The sequence below is a fragment of the Plecotus auritus genome (assembly GCF_963455305.1).
Source record: "Plecotus auritus genome assembly, chromosome: 1".
Taxonomy (NCBI): Eukaryota; Metazoa; Chordata; class Mammalia; order Chiroptera; family Vespertilionidae; genus Plecotus; species Plecotus auritus.
Genome location: NC_137770.1, coordinates 233,217,001 through 233,231,899, shown reverse-complemented (window position 1 = coordinate 233,231,899; position 14,899 = coordinate 233,217,001). Strand labels below are relative to the sequence as shown.

Here is a 14,899-nt window from a genome sequence, read left to right as displayed (position 1 = left end):
GCCCCAGCTCCTCCGTGGTTGGTGGGTGATATGATAAATGGCATGATTCTGCTAGTTTGGAAAAAGAGAATGAACAGAGGCAATCTTTCTCAGCTACAGATTGCCTGTAAGTTAGTTCAGAGAGGCCAGAAACAAAGGATCTGTTTTTTTTCTGGTGTGGGCTAATGTTTTAGAGGGTGATTTCCAACTAGTTCATTTTGAATCGAGTCTTCGAGAAGACAGAGACCGCAAATGTGGACATCCTGTATGGCAATTGCCAGGACTTTTAGATATCTACTGAGGCAAGGAAAATTAGCTGTAGGACTTAAAGATGAGCCTCCGTAAGTGTTGTCAGTTTTTTTTTATTGTGCTATTTCATTTTTCCACCTCTGCTAACTGCCAGAATTTATCTGTCCTTTTTCTGAAAAATGTAACTCAGGGATTTGGAGATTGAAGTGCTGAGTTGAGCAGTACAGATGTAAAAAGTATATATAAAAATGAAAAAGAAACCCCAGCCAAAAAAACTACCAACTCATTGGCTTGACTATTTACCTCTGTTGTGTGTTTGTCCTGAATAGATTGTTCTAAATCTGTAGTAGCCATCTTTCAAGGAAATGTCTTTTCTCAAATAGTTTGCTTGGTCAGGCCTCTGACTATCTCCTTATTATTATGGCTTAGAATTCTGAGATTTATGCTTATAATACAGTAAATTCTTTCCCTTCTGTTTTCTTATTCTGTTAGCTAGTTAATTAAACTTCTATCTAATTATTCACTGTGCTCATTCTGCAAAATAATTTAGCACCTTGTTTTTCAGAGCTGTCAGAAAGCAGAAGCAGAGAAAAAGTAATCAGATGAAAATGGAGACCACTAAAGGACAAGCCATGAATCATACATCTGTTACAAGGAAGAAGAAAAGGAGAGAAAGAGCCCATCAATATCTTTGCTCTTAAATGTCCAGTGACTTGAGAATAAGAAAGATTTATAGTCCAACCTTTGATGCCATTTTCTAAAAGTGCCATGCTGGACTTAAATTCTGTCACTTTCAAAGGTGTGCACCGTTCTAAGCAAGATAATAGGCAGGTGGTATTTGCTGGTTTATAGACCCCGCAGCAGTGTCTCTGGAGACCTGGTGAGTTGTTCCATCCTTAGCTGGTTTACCAGCTCTGTCTCTCTCCGTCTTTTTTCTCTCTTTAACTCCCTTCCAATCATATTATTTTAGCCTCTTTTATCTGAAAAGTATGTGTACAGCATTCTTTTGCAGAATCAGAAGAAAATGAAAATCTGAGGTTTTGTTTACATTACATAAGAATATGTTAAATGTTTTAAATTAATGTTAAAATATTGTACAATGGCTTAAACCCCACTTGTAAAGAGAAGTACAGTTTTTTCAGACAGAATCTGAAAATGATGGAAAGAATTTTGACAAAGGAAGTCCAAAGATATAAAGGTTATAATTATGGTTACATTATTACTAAATATTTATTTTTAAGTACTTTTTGTAATTGTCCTTTGGTGGAATAGAAGCACCTAAATGTTTGTTGAATGAATGAGGTATTTAGAATTAGGATTTGCTCCATCATCTCGTCTTTTAACCTAAGCAGTAAGTTTCTCTCTTTATAAAAGGAATGCAGAAGGCAGAATAGTTTGGTGATTCAGGCTCCTTATTCCTTTTTTGACTAACATTTCCTGGCATTATGTCCTTGGCCAGGTTATTCACTATTTATTTTTATTTACGTATTTATTTCCCTTCAAGATAGATATTATTAATATCTACTTTCACAGTTGAGGACATTCATTCTTGGGTATCTAAACTAATATTCTCATACTTTGGAAAGTTGGTAAAAGTGGCTGACTTCAGACATCAACATGAGAATCTACCTCCAGAGATTTTGCTGTTTACATTCACAATGATGTAAAGAAATTAGATGAAAAATGGGACTGATCCTTAGCAATAAAAAGAGACAGTTACTAGGTTTTGGGAGAAATTTGAGACAAACTTCTGGGAAGTCTTGCATGAGTCCCTGATACTAACCAATACCTTCCTCTCTGAATCCCTTGGGGTCTGCACCACATTTGAGGCACTTTTCATGTATTATTCTTACATGATTATATGTACAGATTCTGTCTCCCCCAAAGATTTTATTAATGTCAGTAACAATTTTATACACTTTGTTTTTTTTATTGTTGACTTTAGAGTGAGGGGAAGTGAGAGGGATAGAGAGAAACATTGATTGGCTGCCTCCTGCAGGTCCCCACTTGGGATCTAGCACGCAACCAGGGCATGTGCCCTGACTGGAATCAAACAGGTGACCTCTTGGTTCATGGGTCGACACTCAACCACTGACCCACGCCAGCTGGGCCATTTTATACACTTTTATGTCTCCTAAGCATTGTTGGTACTCAATAAAAAATAGATGAAAGCATGGAATTTTCTAGAGGTTTTCAGATGGTAGGTATATTAGTTTTGTAGGGCTGCCATAGCAAACTTCCACAGACTGGGTGGCTTCAACAGTAATTTATTTCTCACAGTTCTGGAGGCTGAAAGTCCAAGATCAAGGTGCTGACAGGGTTCTTCTGAGGCCTCTCTCCTTGGCTTGCGGATGGCCACCTTCTGTGTCCTCACATGGTCTTTCTTATATGTCCACACATCCTTAGTGTCTCTTTGTGTCCAAATTTCCTCTTCTTATAAGGATAACAGCCAGATTGGACTAGGGCCTACCCTAAGGACCTCACTTTACCTTAATCTCCTTTTGAAAGACCCTATCTCCAAATACAGTCCCATTCTGAGGTACTGGGGGGTTAAGGCTTCAACATACATATTTTGGAGAACATAATTCAGTCCATAATAGTAGGCAAGCCTAAGGTATGGAGAAAACTTGCTCTTTTCTCTTTCTTATAAGGATCAGAAAAAAGGAAAACAGACGTAAACAATATTGGGAAGAATTTAGAGTAGCTAAATTCTAGGATGACTGTCCTAACACTGAGGGGCTTAAATGCTGGGGATATGCTGTGTGAGCAAGACTGGCAGCCTTATCTGGAAGACTTTAAACTTAAAATAATTCTACCTCCAAGTTTATTTTAAGAAAAACACTAAAGTTTATTTCTGGCCTCTTCAAAGTAATCTATAAAATAGCAAAAATCTGAGAGCACTTTGACTCATTTTTAAATATAAAATCACAGCCTTCAAAAAGGTGGTCTGATTGATCTGATGCCACCCCTTTACAGTATCCCTGTGAGTGTCTCTAGTGAAAAAGTACACCACCTGCTGGTGAAATAAAAATGTGTGTGTGTGTCTTTTCATTTATGCTTTTTAAAATATATATATATATATATATATATATATATATTTTTGTTGATTTCAGAGAGGAAGAAGAGGGAGAGAGAAATGGAAACATCAATGATGAGAGAGAATCATTTATGTGCTTCCTCCTGCAAGCCCCCCACTGGGGATCGAGCCCACAACCCGGGCATGTGTCCTTGACTGGAATTGAACCTGGGACCTTTCAGTTCGCAGGCCAATGCTCTTATCCACTGAGCCAAACAAGCTAGGGCCATTTATGCTTTTTCTGAGGTGCTTAGCTCATGCCTTGCATTAGAACACTTTTTGTACTTGTTTCCCTTGTACTTTCAGCTCATGGGCGGCAGGGGCCTGTGGGCATCACTGTTCTGTGCATATGGTGATGTCAGACACAGCTGACTGCGGCATGTGTGATCTCTTTATTCCTCCCTACAACCTTGGGAAGCATACGGCCAGGCTAACACATCCTTCACCCGTCTCCTGGTAGCTGCTCATAAATACATATTGAGTGAGTAGAAATGCCATTTAACATGCTGCTTTATGCCTCAGAACCCTAACTGCTACACGAGTAAGAAGCTAATATGCTCAGAGCTGCGTAGGTAAGGAACGCTTGCACAAAATGCAAAGGAAAATCCAATTTCACTGATTTGATACAGTTTTAATTAGAACATTGGGGCATGGGTTAAATTACTTGAGGGTCAGCTAAGAAGGGCATTGCAATAAATAAAGTGAAGATAAGATCTCTACTATTTGATTTCAGGCGATTCAGTATAAATGTTAACTCAGCAAAACTGAGGGAAAGTAAGCAGGCAGATCTCAGAGCTCTGAGAGGTGAGTTTTATCCCGTTAGTGGGACAGTGGAGGTTCTCACACTGTTTAGTTGCTGCATAGCCCTGCAGACTAGAAGGGTAACATCTGGTGGTCTCACCCTGAACAGATAGGCCAGCTTCTTCATCTGCCGATTGGAGGTGAGGAGTGGGAGAAAGCTGGAATAGCAGCCCAAGCATTCCACATGCTTAGAGGGCAAAGGAAACCAAGGTTCCTGCCTGGTAACTTGGCAATACGTGGGCCAGGTAAATCCAAGGAAATGCAAAGCAACTCTCATCCTGCCACACAGAAGTCAGCACTGTCACAGCTTCTGCGTATGTTCTTCCAGGAGCTATGCAGAGAGATGCTCTAAATTTCTCCCACAACTATGAAATTGTAAATGCATATTGTGTGATACTCTTTCTTTTTCATAAACATGTTGTTCTTTAATATGTATTGTATTTTTTTTTTAAACACAGTCTCCTATGGTTGGACATCTATGTTGTTTGCATTTTTTTCACTACTGTAAACGACCCTATGATGCACATACTTCTAAGTCTTATTTTCTTAGGATAAATTCCTATATACTAGTATACAAATACCGGTTCTGTAGCTCTTACTAGAACTTATTTTTCCAGGTGAGAGTCATATGAGTAGGTCTCTGAATTTCTTTTCCAGAACAGCAACTGAAAGGGTTGTGGGAGACAAGCAGAATATCATGAATTGATACCATTTAGACTCCCTGTGCCAGGATGTAACGTCTCCCAAATGCACTTAATACTTAAAGCTACTCTTTGAGAAGTTATGACTGTCATATTGAACATTGCTGACTGGTTGTTTCGGCAGCATCTTCCGCCCTCCCCATTGTATGCCTGTCATGGGATTTGGGGGAAGGATGACTGACATCCTTTCCAGCTCTGGGGAGGGCTTTTTATTGAGCATAATTCCATCGCCTTACTTGTGATTGATTTCTGCTAAGCTCATGACAGGGGTTGGTCTAATCACTAGGCCCAGGACTTTAATCTTGTGATTGGTGGAGCAGTGTTTGTTCTCCCTCTGAATGAAGAAGCATGTAGCTCCAGGTGCTGTTAGCAGTCTTCCAGGGACCACAGGGGGAGCCAGCCTGATGGCACACACCCTGAGCTGGGTCCCTGGTGTATGAACTGCTGGATCTAGCCTGGCCTGAAGCTGGTTGGCCCTGTTGCTGGCCTTGCTATTTATTTGTACCAATACATTCTCGTTACTACTTGTGCCACTTTGATTCAGGGTGTTTTTTATTGCCTAATGAATGAAACCATAGTAGGACAGAGAGATTCTAACACTAACATACATTTATTTCTCTTTCCAGCAAGTTTTGTGAATTTGCTTATTTTACGACTTCAAAAATAGACCTCTCAAAATAACAGCTTTCACATGGCCTGCATTAGTCCCACCCCACACAATTCCATCTTTCATCCCTATGTGCAGTGATTCCCACATCTTGCTTGGGCCTTGACCTTTCCCCTTTCACCCTGCCTTTCCAGCTGCCATTGGCCACTACAGACTTTCACACCACGCCTCCACCCGATGTAGTCTTCACTGAACTCCTCTGCTCTGGTCCACTTTCTCCTCCTGCCCCTCACACCCGCATCCCTAACCCAACAACGACCAGTTCTCTATTCCCTGAATCTGTGCACCCAAATATCCCAACCTCAGTCTTGACTTTCATTCCTCCAATCTAATCAATAATCAGTTCTTGTTCTTCTACCTCAGAAATGTCTCTGGAATCTCCTCCCCACACCCAGCTTGTCTTCCCGTACCTTTACACCTCTCTGTAATGCAGCATGATCCTTGTCACAGAGTTAAGATCCTGAATAAGCGAAGAACCAGTGCTGTCAAAAATACATCCCCCTTCCCCAGTGAACGTGTTGGGAGCAGCCTGGCCCTTCAGAATTCCACGCCACATATTATAACACCTGGGAAGATGCCATCAGCATGAGCCAGCCCAAGGGATGTGGTGATCAAAGAAGCCTAGCTACCAAAAAGTTATTTCAAAACAGCTAGTTCTTGCATTTTCTCCTCAAGCACTAGAAAGAGGATATAAAGAGCATGGAAATTCTTAAAGTGTATTTTCTCTTACATTTCCTCCCTTCCTCCCCACCTCCATACTTCAACATCTCCTGCCATTGCCTCTTTAAAAAAAGCACTGATAACCGATCCCTGGGCTTTCCCCCTTTCTGCTTGATTCTGTGCCACAGAATACAAACAAACCGATTTGCAATCAATGTTCTCATTAGAGAATGGGAAAGGCAAGGAAATGGAGTGGCTAAAATCAAAATCTCCTTTATGGGGCAATGGGAAAAAGAAAAGGCTGGGAACACTGTTAATATAGCTCTTGTCCTTGCCTACTTTGGATCATTTCCAGTAATAATCCCTGCCCCCTACTCCCATCAGTACACACGAGGCACTACTGTGGCCACATAGAATTATTTGCTGTCTCCTGGCCACATCCTGAACTCCACACTCATGCTGTGCGGTTTCCTGTGCTGTAATGCTTTCTGGGAAATTCACTCCTGTGCGAAGGCTTATATAATGTGCAGGTAGTTACTCTCCTATGTCCATAGCACTGAATGCTTACCTCTACCTGTTCTTTTCATGTGTTTTATGACGGTTCATATTCAGGATAAGTTTCAGGAAAATGGGCATTCAGTTTCCATAGGAATGTTAAGGAGATAGATATTGGACCCACATCATCCAAATTATCCGTTATTGCCACCCCAGAACATTAATACCTGAAAATGCATTTCATGAATAACAAAGGCAAGTCCATTGTCACCTTAGAAATGAGAAACATGCTAAATAAATTGTTTGGCAATGAAAAAAGTACATCTCTGAGAGGAAGCAGGTAAGTATTGAGTAGTCCAATTGGTTAGAGCTTCGACCCAATGTGCCAAGGTTGCGGTTCCATGCTGGTCTAGAGCACATACAAGTATCAACCAATGAATGCATCAATACGTGGAACAACAAATGGATGTTTCTCTCCTTTCTCTCTAAAAAGCAATCAATAAAATTTTTTTTAAAAGGAAGGTGAAGACACTTAGGAAGTGTCTGGCATAAAACAGTGCCTGGAATATTTGTTGCTGCATGAATTAGTCTGCTCTATCACCTAATTCCCGCAAGGCTAGCTAGATCCAGATAGAGGGCAAGAAGATGGGGTTTGTTGAAGATCTGCCACCTCTGTCCTTCGAACAGTAAAAGATGTGAAAGGTAGATGGTTTCTACCATAGATTTTAAGTTCCAGAATCACAGGATAATACTGTCACTTTCTCTTAACTCAGTTTTAAGTCGGGGAGCTTTTGAACATTTAAATGTGTCCTGTATAAGGAAGCGTCAGGTGGGTTCTGCAGAGCCCGTGCCCTGTGTGCATTCCTGTAGCCCAGAGTTCAGTAGATTCTCAAGTGGCTACGGGATAAATCCTGGACGAGCCCCACAGCCCACATTTATCATGTGGGGTTCCTGCTACTAACAGGTTGTGAGGCTTAAATGGGGTAAAGAATCAGGATAGTTGTCTGTGTCAGAGATTTCAGAGGCAGGCCCTTCCAGCTTGGCTGCAACTTGGAAAACACCTGGAGAGTTTTAATGAATACTGGGTCCCATCCCGTATTAATTCTCTTTTCATTGGCCTGGGGTACTTACTGCCTGGGCCCGGGAGTGGGTGGGTGTGTGTGTGTAAAATCTCTCTAGGAGCAGCGGTCGCCAACCGGTGGTCCGACAATCGGTTGTCAGTGAGGTCTGAAAGGTTGGCGACGGCTGACCAGGTGATTCTACGGAGCAGCCCGGACCGAACGCCTGTTTAGAAACACAGAGGAGGCACCAGCTGACCAGGACCGAAAGTTTGGCGTTGCTTTTCGTCTCCTCTTCTTCGTCTCTAAGGCCTCACACCCAGAAACCAGTAACTGTCCATTCACCGAAAGCAAGGATTTCCCCGAAAATCGATAAGACCTGCGCGCACAAGCTTGACCCACAGACCCGCCTGCGGTCTCCGCGCCGCGCCCCCGCCCCCACGCTCCCGCCCCGCGTCCCGTCCCGCCCGCGCGCGCCCCGCTCCCAGCTCCCGAGCGCTCCCGCGCGCCCCCTCCAGCCCGCGTCCGGGCTCGCCCGCACGCCTCCCGCGCACCGCCCGCCCCCTCCAGCCCCGCGCCTGTCCCGCCCTCGCGCCCACCGCGTCCCCGACTCACATCGCCCGCGCGCTCCCGCCCGCCCCCTCCAGCCCCGCTTCTCGCGGCGCAGTGGCGCCCCCAGTCCCCCGCGCCCACGCCGCCCTCTTCCTCTCGCGAGGAAGCCCGGGCGCCGGAAGTGCCCGAGTGCGCGGCGGCGGCGGCGGGGCTGCACGGAGGCGCCGGCGCGCCGCGGGCCGAGGGAGGGAGGAGCCGTCGGCCTCGTCGGCTGCCCCGGGCTTCTCGCAGGTACCACGGCGGTCGGGCTACCGGGGAGGGCGGGGGCGAGGGCGCCGGGGACGCGGGGGCCCCTGCGGGCGTCCGACCGAGCTGTTGTTGCAGAGTCGCCCCCATGCTGCGGTTTCCGACCTGTTTCCCGTCCTTCCGGGTGGTGGGAGAGAAGCAGCTGCCGCAGGAGATCGTGTTCCTGGTCTGGTCCCCCAAGCGGGACCTCATCGCTCTGGCCAACACCGCGGGCGAGGTGAGCGAGCGAGCCACAGACGCCCCAGCCTCAGTCTCCCCTTCCGCGGGCTGGGCGGGCCCCCTGCCTGCCCCCCTGCCTGCCCCCTCCCTTCCAGGCCGCTGTAAACTTCAAGTGCAAGTATACGGGACCATATACGGGAAAGACAATTTATATGCTTATGTTATGTATTTTGTGGCTAAAATAAGTTTTCACACACACAGTCCTGCGTGCCCGTCTCTTTTGGTCATTTATTTGCTAACTGGGCTTTTGAAAAGGCCCACCATATGCCACTTACTCGTAGTAGTCGGTCCATAGACCCCAAGTTTGCTTGCAGTTTAGTAGCAGAAGAAAGATGAGTTACTGCCAGACTGTAGCTGCAGATGTGCCTGCGTGTGCCTGCCACAGAGGATGTGTTCAAGCATTTATATGTTTTTGCCCAAGTTTTGTATTATGTGCTGGATAGCCACCGCCCATTAGAAATACCTTTGAAACAAGGGAGGGAAGGCTCACTGGATTCCTGGTGGGAGGTGCATTAATTAGTGTTGACAGCATGTCCAGCTGACAGTATATTCTTGAGCTTCATCCTGGTTGTACCAAACTTTCCGCGGAGAGGGCTCATTATCCGGCAGCCATGTTGTAAGGAAACCTTCACCTGTGTATGCGTCCTCCTTTGGCCTTTTGGCAGGTGTCCTGGTCAGGTGAGGGTTGTGTGTGCAGCAAGCTTGGTAACTACAGGTAAGGAGAACTTAGGAGCCAGGGAAACGTAGCATTCGGGGCTACATCGTTGTGTTGACTGCCCTGCCCTGCCCTTGTCTCCAGGGTACTGATGTCTACTTTCTCAAGGACCTCCCTCCTCTGCCAGGGAGCTTTGACGATGTCATTGCTCCGGAGAGGAGTGCAGATAGTACAGCCACAGCAGTAGGGGGGCAAGGGCGATTTTAGGGACGCCAGTGCAATCAGATGGGTAGATGTACTAGTGGGCACTTGTTGCTTCTGTTGTCTCAATGAGAAGAAGGGGTGCTGTCCAGGAGTGAGGATGGAATATTAGAAGTTGGAGGAGAAAAGAGAGGTGTGACAAGGCAGGTGGACTAGGGAAACCTAATAGGATTGCTGGGTCTTGCAGTTTGAGGGAAACTCGTGAGCATGGTTGTATGTCTCTGCTGTTCTTTTGGCTCCCGGGGTGCAGACGTGGTTGGGTTTAACCAGCGATGTTGTTTTGCAAGTATGACAAAGCTGGAGAGGTGCAAGGGAAGTGGATGCAAGAGTGAAGTACATGCAGGATTGTAATGATGAACCTTGGGTTCTAACCTGATTAGGTAGGGAAGTGAGGGCATGCGTGGAGGGAGGGACACTGAATAGGTGGTAGAATCCATGGATTGTATGCCTTGGTGAGGTTGAAGAATCAAAGCTGGGTGTCAGTAGGGATGAGCTGGAAAGATCGAGGCAGTGATGGAAAGGGGAAGGTTTGAAAGTGAGCTTGTTGGAGCATTTGTAGCTTTAGTAATGATAGGGTCAAATGTGTGACCCTGGGAGTTACTAAGGTGAGGTGGAAGATGTGATCATTGTAGCACAGGTAGCTGAGAACTGAAAAGCTCTTGAAATTGCTAAGAATGAGGATGAGGAAGTAGTGTTGGAAAGTACGAGTGAGGCAGGCAGGAGTCCACACCTTCCAGGAATGAGGGGGATGCCTTGGGGTCTCTAGATCAGCGGTCGCCAACCGGTGGTCCGTGGACCTCTGGTGGTCCGTGGAGTCTGAGAGGTTGATGACCGCTGCTCTAGGTGACTGCAGTTAGCGGGATAGAGGGTGATACGGTCTGAGTGACATGGCTGAAGTTCGATCCCAAGTTGTCCGATTCCAAGATTGCTCTTATTTATATCACTCCTACCTTCCTAGTGCTATTTGTGATTCTTTATTTTTTTTTGGGGGGGGGGGTCATTATCTTCTTGGACAACCTTATTCTTTTCCAAAAGACAAGTTTTCTGTTGACATAAAGATAGGAAAATGGGCAGAGTATAGGGTTAAATTAGACGTGTTCCACCTATTTTAAAAATACCTTAAGTTCGTTCAAACACTGTTGTCTTCATTCTTCTGATAGCTAAATATACTCAAGATAATTTAAAAATAGTGGGGATCTAGGTTTATTTTATTTTTGGAAATGGATTCTTATGTTCTGCCATTATGTCTGTTTTGTCCTAGGTTTTACTTCATCGCCTTGCAAGTTTTCATCGAGTTTGGAGTTTTCCACCGAATGAAAATACAGGAAAGGAAGTGACCTGTCTGGCTTGGAGACCGGATGGCAAACGTAATGATAATATTATAAAAAATATGTTTTTATTATTCGCAGAGTATTCTTTAAAGAAAGCTGAACACCAGAAAGAATTTATTGTTCTCATTATATACTAGAATTTTGAATACCAGTTTGGGAAATTAGTTTTTAAGAATATTTTAAACTGTTTTATTTAGAACTTAAATAATTCTACCATCTTGTTTCTCCAAAATACTGACTTCTTGGTGAAGGTAACTCTAAAATGAAATTTGGTAGAATATACAAAATACTTTGGTTTTATTCTTTTCGTTGTCTTGTCCTGCACAATTTGGCCCAAACTTCACCTACCGCTCCCTGGTCAGTTCAGTGCCATCCTGGCTCTTTTTCTCCAAAAATGTTTCTTAGCATTAAATAGATGGCTCACAAATATTCTCTCTGCATGTATTCTTGCCTCACCTGAAGGACTGTCACCTCTGACCTCATTTATTCCATTTCTGTATGATTTTTTTCCTCTAGGTGTCCTTTATTTTGTAGTTTGTAATATTGTAGCTGGCAGTGGCTCTGCGGATTGAACTCTTCTCTCCCATGCATTGTGTTTACAATGACAGTTGTTATTTAAACTGTTGTACACATACAGTCAGTACAGCAAAATGCTGTAAATCAGAGCCTGAAGTTTATCGGTAATCATTGGTGCTTTAAGAAAAAAACGGAACTGTTTTTGAACATCTTATGTACCCTTCATTGATTAATTTTTTTCTAGCTAAATATAAATATGTAAAAGTGCCCTGAAAGCCCATTACTTACAGATAACTATTTTTATCTGTACTCATTTAGCTCAGCTGTTGTTTTATCTTTTATTTTTTTAAAAAGTAGCCCGCCAGCGTGACTCAGTGATTGAGCATCCACCTATGAACCAGGACATCACAGTTCAATTAATTCCCGGTCAGGGCACATGCCCAGGTTGTGGGCTTGATCCCCAGTAGGGGGCATGCAGGAGGCAGCCAATCAATGATTCTCTCTCATCATTGATGTTCCTCTCTCTCCCTCTCCCTTCCTCTCTGAAATCAATAAAAATATATATATTTTAAAAAGTACATATAAAATTAGAGGACTTTTGTAAGTAACATCTTGATATCTTGCAGTATTCATCCAAAAATACCAGGATCTGAAAAATAAATCATGGAAGTCAGTGTGTTAAAATGTATTTAAGTAGATGATATTTTTATCATTAAAAAATGTCTTGTGTTTTTAGGTATTGGTTATTTCAAGATTGCTTTAAATCATTTTAAAGAGGAGGAAACCTGGATTGCCTCACATCTAGCCTAGTTGTATGTGTTGGTATACAGTGAAACCCATAGCCCACTATTCACAGATTCTTAAATTTGATATCTTAGGAGGATGTCAATGACTTAGGTAGAGAAAGTGTATTTGATAATTCAGTCACAGTGATGGCCTTGTTTTCCATTAGGGGTTAGAAACAAAAAAGGGGAACAAAATACTTTCCAAGAACCAAGGAAAGAATTGCTTTTTGCTTTTTAGGCATGTTTACGGGACCAATATTTCTTGGTGATACAATATTATTGTTCGCCTATTGAGACCTGGTTTGTATTTTCTGCTTGGCAGCTAGGTTCCAGTCTAGAGGCTTTGATGTGCAAGATGCTAAGTACAGTACGCGAGGAAGTAGTAGATTATTCATGAAAGGTTGAGGATCTATGTATATAAAAGGCTAATATGTAAAGTGTCCCCTCAGGAGTTTGACCAAGAGTTTGATTGCTCGCTATGACGTGCACTGACCACCAGGGGGTGGCGCGGAACATGGTGGGCAACCAGCAGCAGTGGGGTGCTGAGGGCATAAGGGAAGGAGGAAGTGGGGAGGTGGGGAGGCGGGGAATCTGATTGGCCCTGATCTCCAGCCAGGCCTAGGGACCCTACTCGTGCACGAATTTCATGCACTGGGCCTCTAGTTTGAAAATAAGCTTAGATAACAGCTTAACTATGTACATAGCTATCATTTAGGTTTTAAAATATTATTTAAAGAAAGGATTTTTTAGGTTTAATGATTCCTGTGATCACAATGTATTTAAAATTAGAGGCCCGATGCACAAAATATGTGCAAGAATAGGCCTTCCTTTCCCTGGCTTCCCTCTGGCACCCGGAACCTGGGCTTCCCTCCGGCCGCCAGCAGGCACCCGGGTCCCGGGCTTTCCTTGCAGCCCCAGCTTCGTCCAGTAGGTCGTCCGGTCTAATTAGCATATTACGCCTTTATTATTATAGGTAATAAAACTGGGCAAGAAGTGAAATACCCATGTATTTTTCTTGAATGTTACACTAATTTTTTCTGATATCTTTTTCTTTTAGTTTTGGCCTTTGCTCTTGCTGACACCAAGAAAATTGTTTTGTGTGATGTGGAAAAACCTGAAAGCTTGCACTCCTTTTCTGTGGAGGCTCCAGTTTCTTGTATGCATTGGATGGAGGTGACTGCAGAAAGCAGGTAAGTAATTAAAAAGGAAAGAAAAAAACCCCAGTAGTCACAATAGGATGGAATTCGTGAAATTTTCATTTTTAAAATGGGTACTTAGGGATATCTGTGTGTTAACACATTGCAGACCAGTAGTTTTATTGCTAGCTTTACTCAGTGGCCAGATAAGTTTCTATTGAACGAGTAAAAAAAAATGTTTTACATAAATGTTAAAGCACGCTTTAAAATTAAATACCCATTGCATTTTGAAGTTATTTATTACATGTTCTTACAAGCTAATATCTTTTTAAACTATGATACTTTGTAAAACACTGTGTATTAGTAATAATGAAGCGAGAATTCTTGTGATCCGTCTGCAATGTGTTAAGTATGTGTACATTGCATTTAACTTGTATTTTTAAGTTTATCAAGATAAACATATTTTCATGCGTTGTTAGATTTTTTTTCTTCTGAAAAAAATCTGGTTTTTTATGGAGCAGTAATGTTTGAATGTCCAAGATTTTCCTTTTTAGTTATTTTTGTAGTTTGCATCATTGCTTTATACTTTCGAGTAATAGCAATTAAAATGACTGGTTCGCACATTGCGGTTCTGTTTTGCTTTTCACTATTTATTTCGTCTAAAGCTTTGTTTGTTTTGTGCCTTCGTAAATATTCTTAGAGTATGAAAAGTGCTGAATGGAGCATTCTGTTCGATGTTACGTAGTTTCTTTCTGTGTCCATGGTCCCAGTAGTTTCCTTATTTTAGGAACATAATTTTGTCTTAGTCTCTGTAGTCAGTAATAACCAGGTTTGCAGTAAAAATGGCCTAAAGGATCAGTGGGTTTAGGGAATACTGAAAATAAAAGCTTTTTTGAATAAATGTGGTAATTTTCTTTCCATTAGTTTTTCCTTTCTAATTAAGTTTTAAGTTAATATCAAATGAATTTGTAAAATCTGAATATTAGTTGACAGCTTTCCTAAGGGAGACTTGTAAAGAATTGGGTACCAAGGATCTAGCCTGGGGTTTGAAGTTCACTGTAGATAAAACAGAGTGATTAATCCGTCATCAGATAATCAAGAGTTACAGATGGTCATGTGGGTTTGCAGAATGTTAGAGGAGCAGAGTATACTATGCAATTTCTACCCCAGACTAGTTAGCTGCCAGTGTATTTCTAACACACTTTCTAAAAATAGTTTAGATACGTTTTGTGGAGATTCCAGGATCCCCTGGGACACCTAGTTTATGTTAAAGTGGGGAAAAATTCTTGCCAAGTTATCTTTTTTTTTTTTTTTTTTTTTACCTTCTCTTTATTTCCAACCTTATTTGGAGGTAGAATTGAGGGAAAAGCGGTCGCGGGGGGGAGGGGAGAGGTAAATAAGACTGTTTCAAAATGCATCATGTCGTCTTATATACCTGCTGGGTTGTCAAAT

At 42.9% G+C, this 14,899-nt stretch overlaps 2 protein-coding genes across 3 annotated transcripts in view; both read left to right on the top strand.

Moving 5' to 3' along the window:
* ZCCHC4 (zinc finger CCHC-type containing 4) overlaps window positions 1-1,059 on the top strand; it is a 43,931-nt gene extending 42,872 nt beyond the window's left edge. The window contains 2 exon segments of the mRNA XM_080649627.1: window positions 794-897; window positions 900-1,059. Of these exon segments, the coding sequence (XP_080505753.1) occupies window positions 794-897; window positions 900-940 (145 nt within the window). The 3' untranslated portion in view covers window positions 941-1,059.
* A 7,361-nt stretch (window positions 1,060-8,420) lies between these two features.
* ANAPC4 (anaphase promoting complex subunit 4) overlaps window positions 8,421-14,899 on the top strand; it is a 30,765-nt gene continuing 24,286 nt past the window's right edge. For both annotated transcript variants that reach the window (XM_080648468.1, XM_080648467.1), the window contains exons 1-4: window positions 8,421-8,529; window positions 8,623-8,761; window positions 10,941-11,046; window positions 13,369-13,501. In XM_080648468.1, coding sequence (XP_080504594.1) covers window positions 8,633-8,761; window positions 10,941-11,046; window positions 13,369-13,501 — 368 coding nt within the window. In that variant the 5' untranslated portion in view covers window positions 8,421-8,529; window positions 8,623-8,632. The remainder of the gene's footprint in view (window positions 8,530-8,622; window positions 8,762-10,940; window positions 11,047-13,368; window positions 13,502-14,899) is intronic.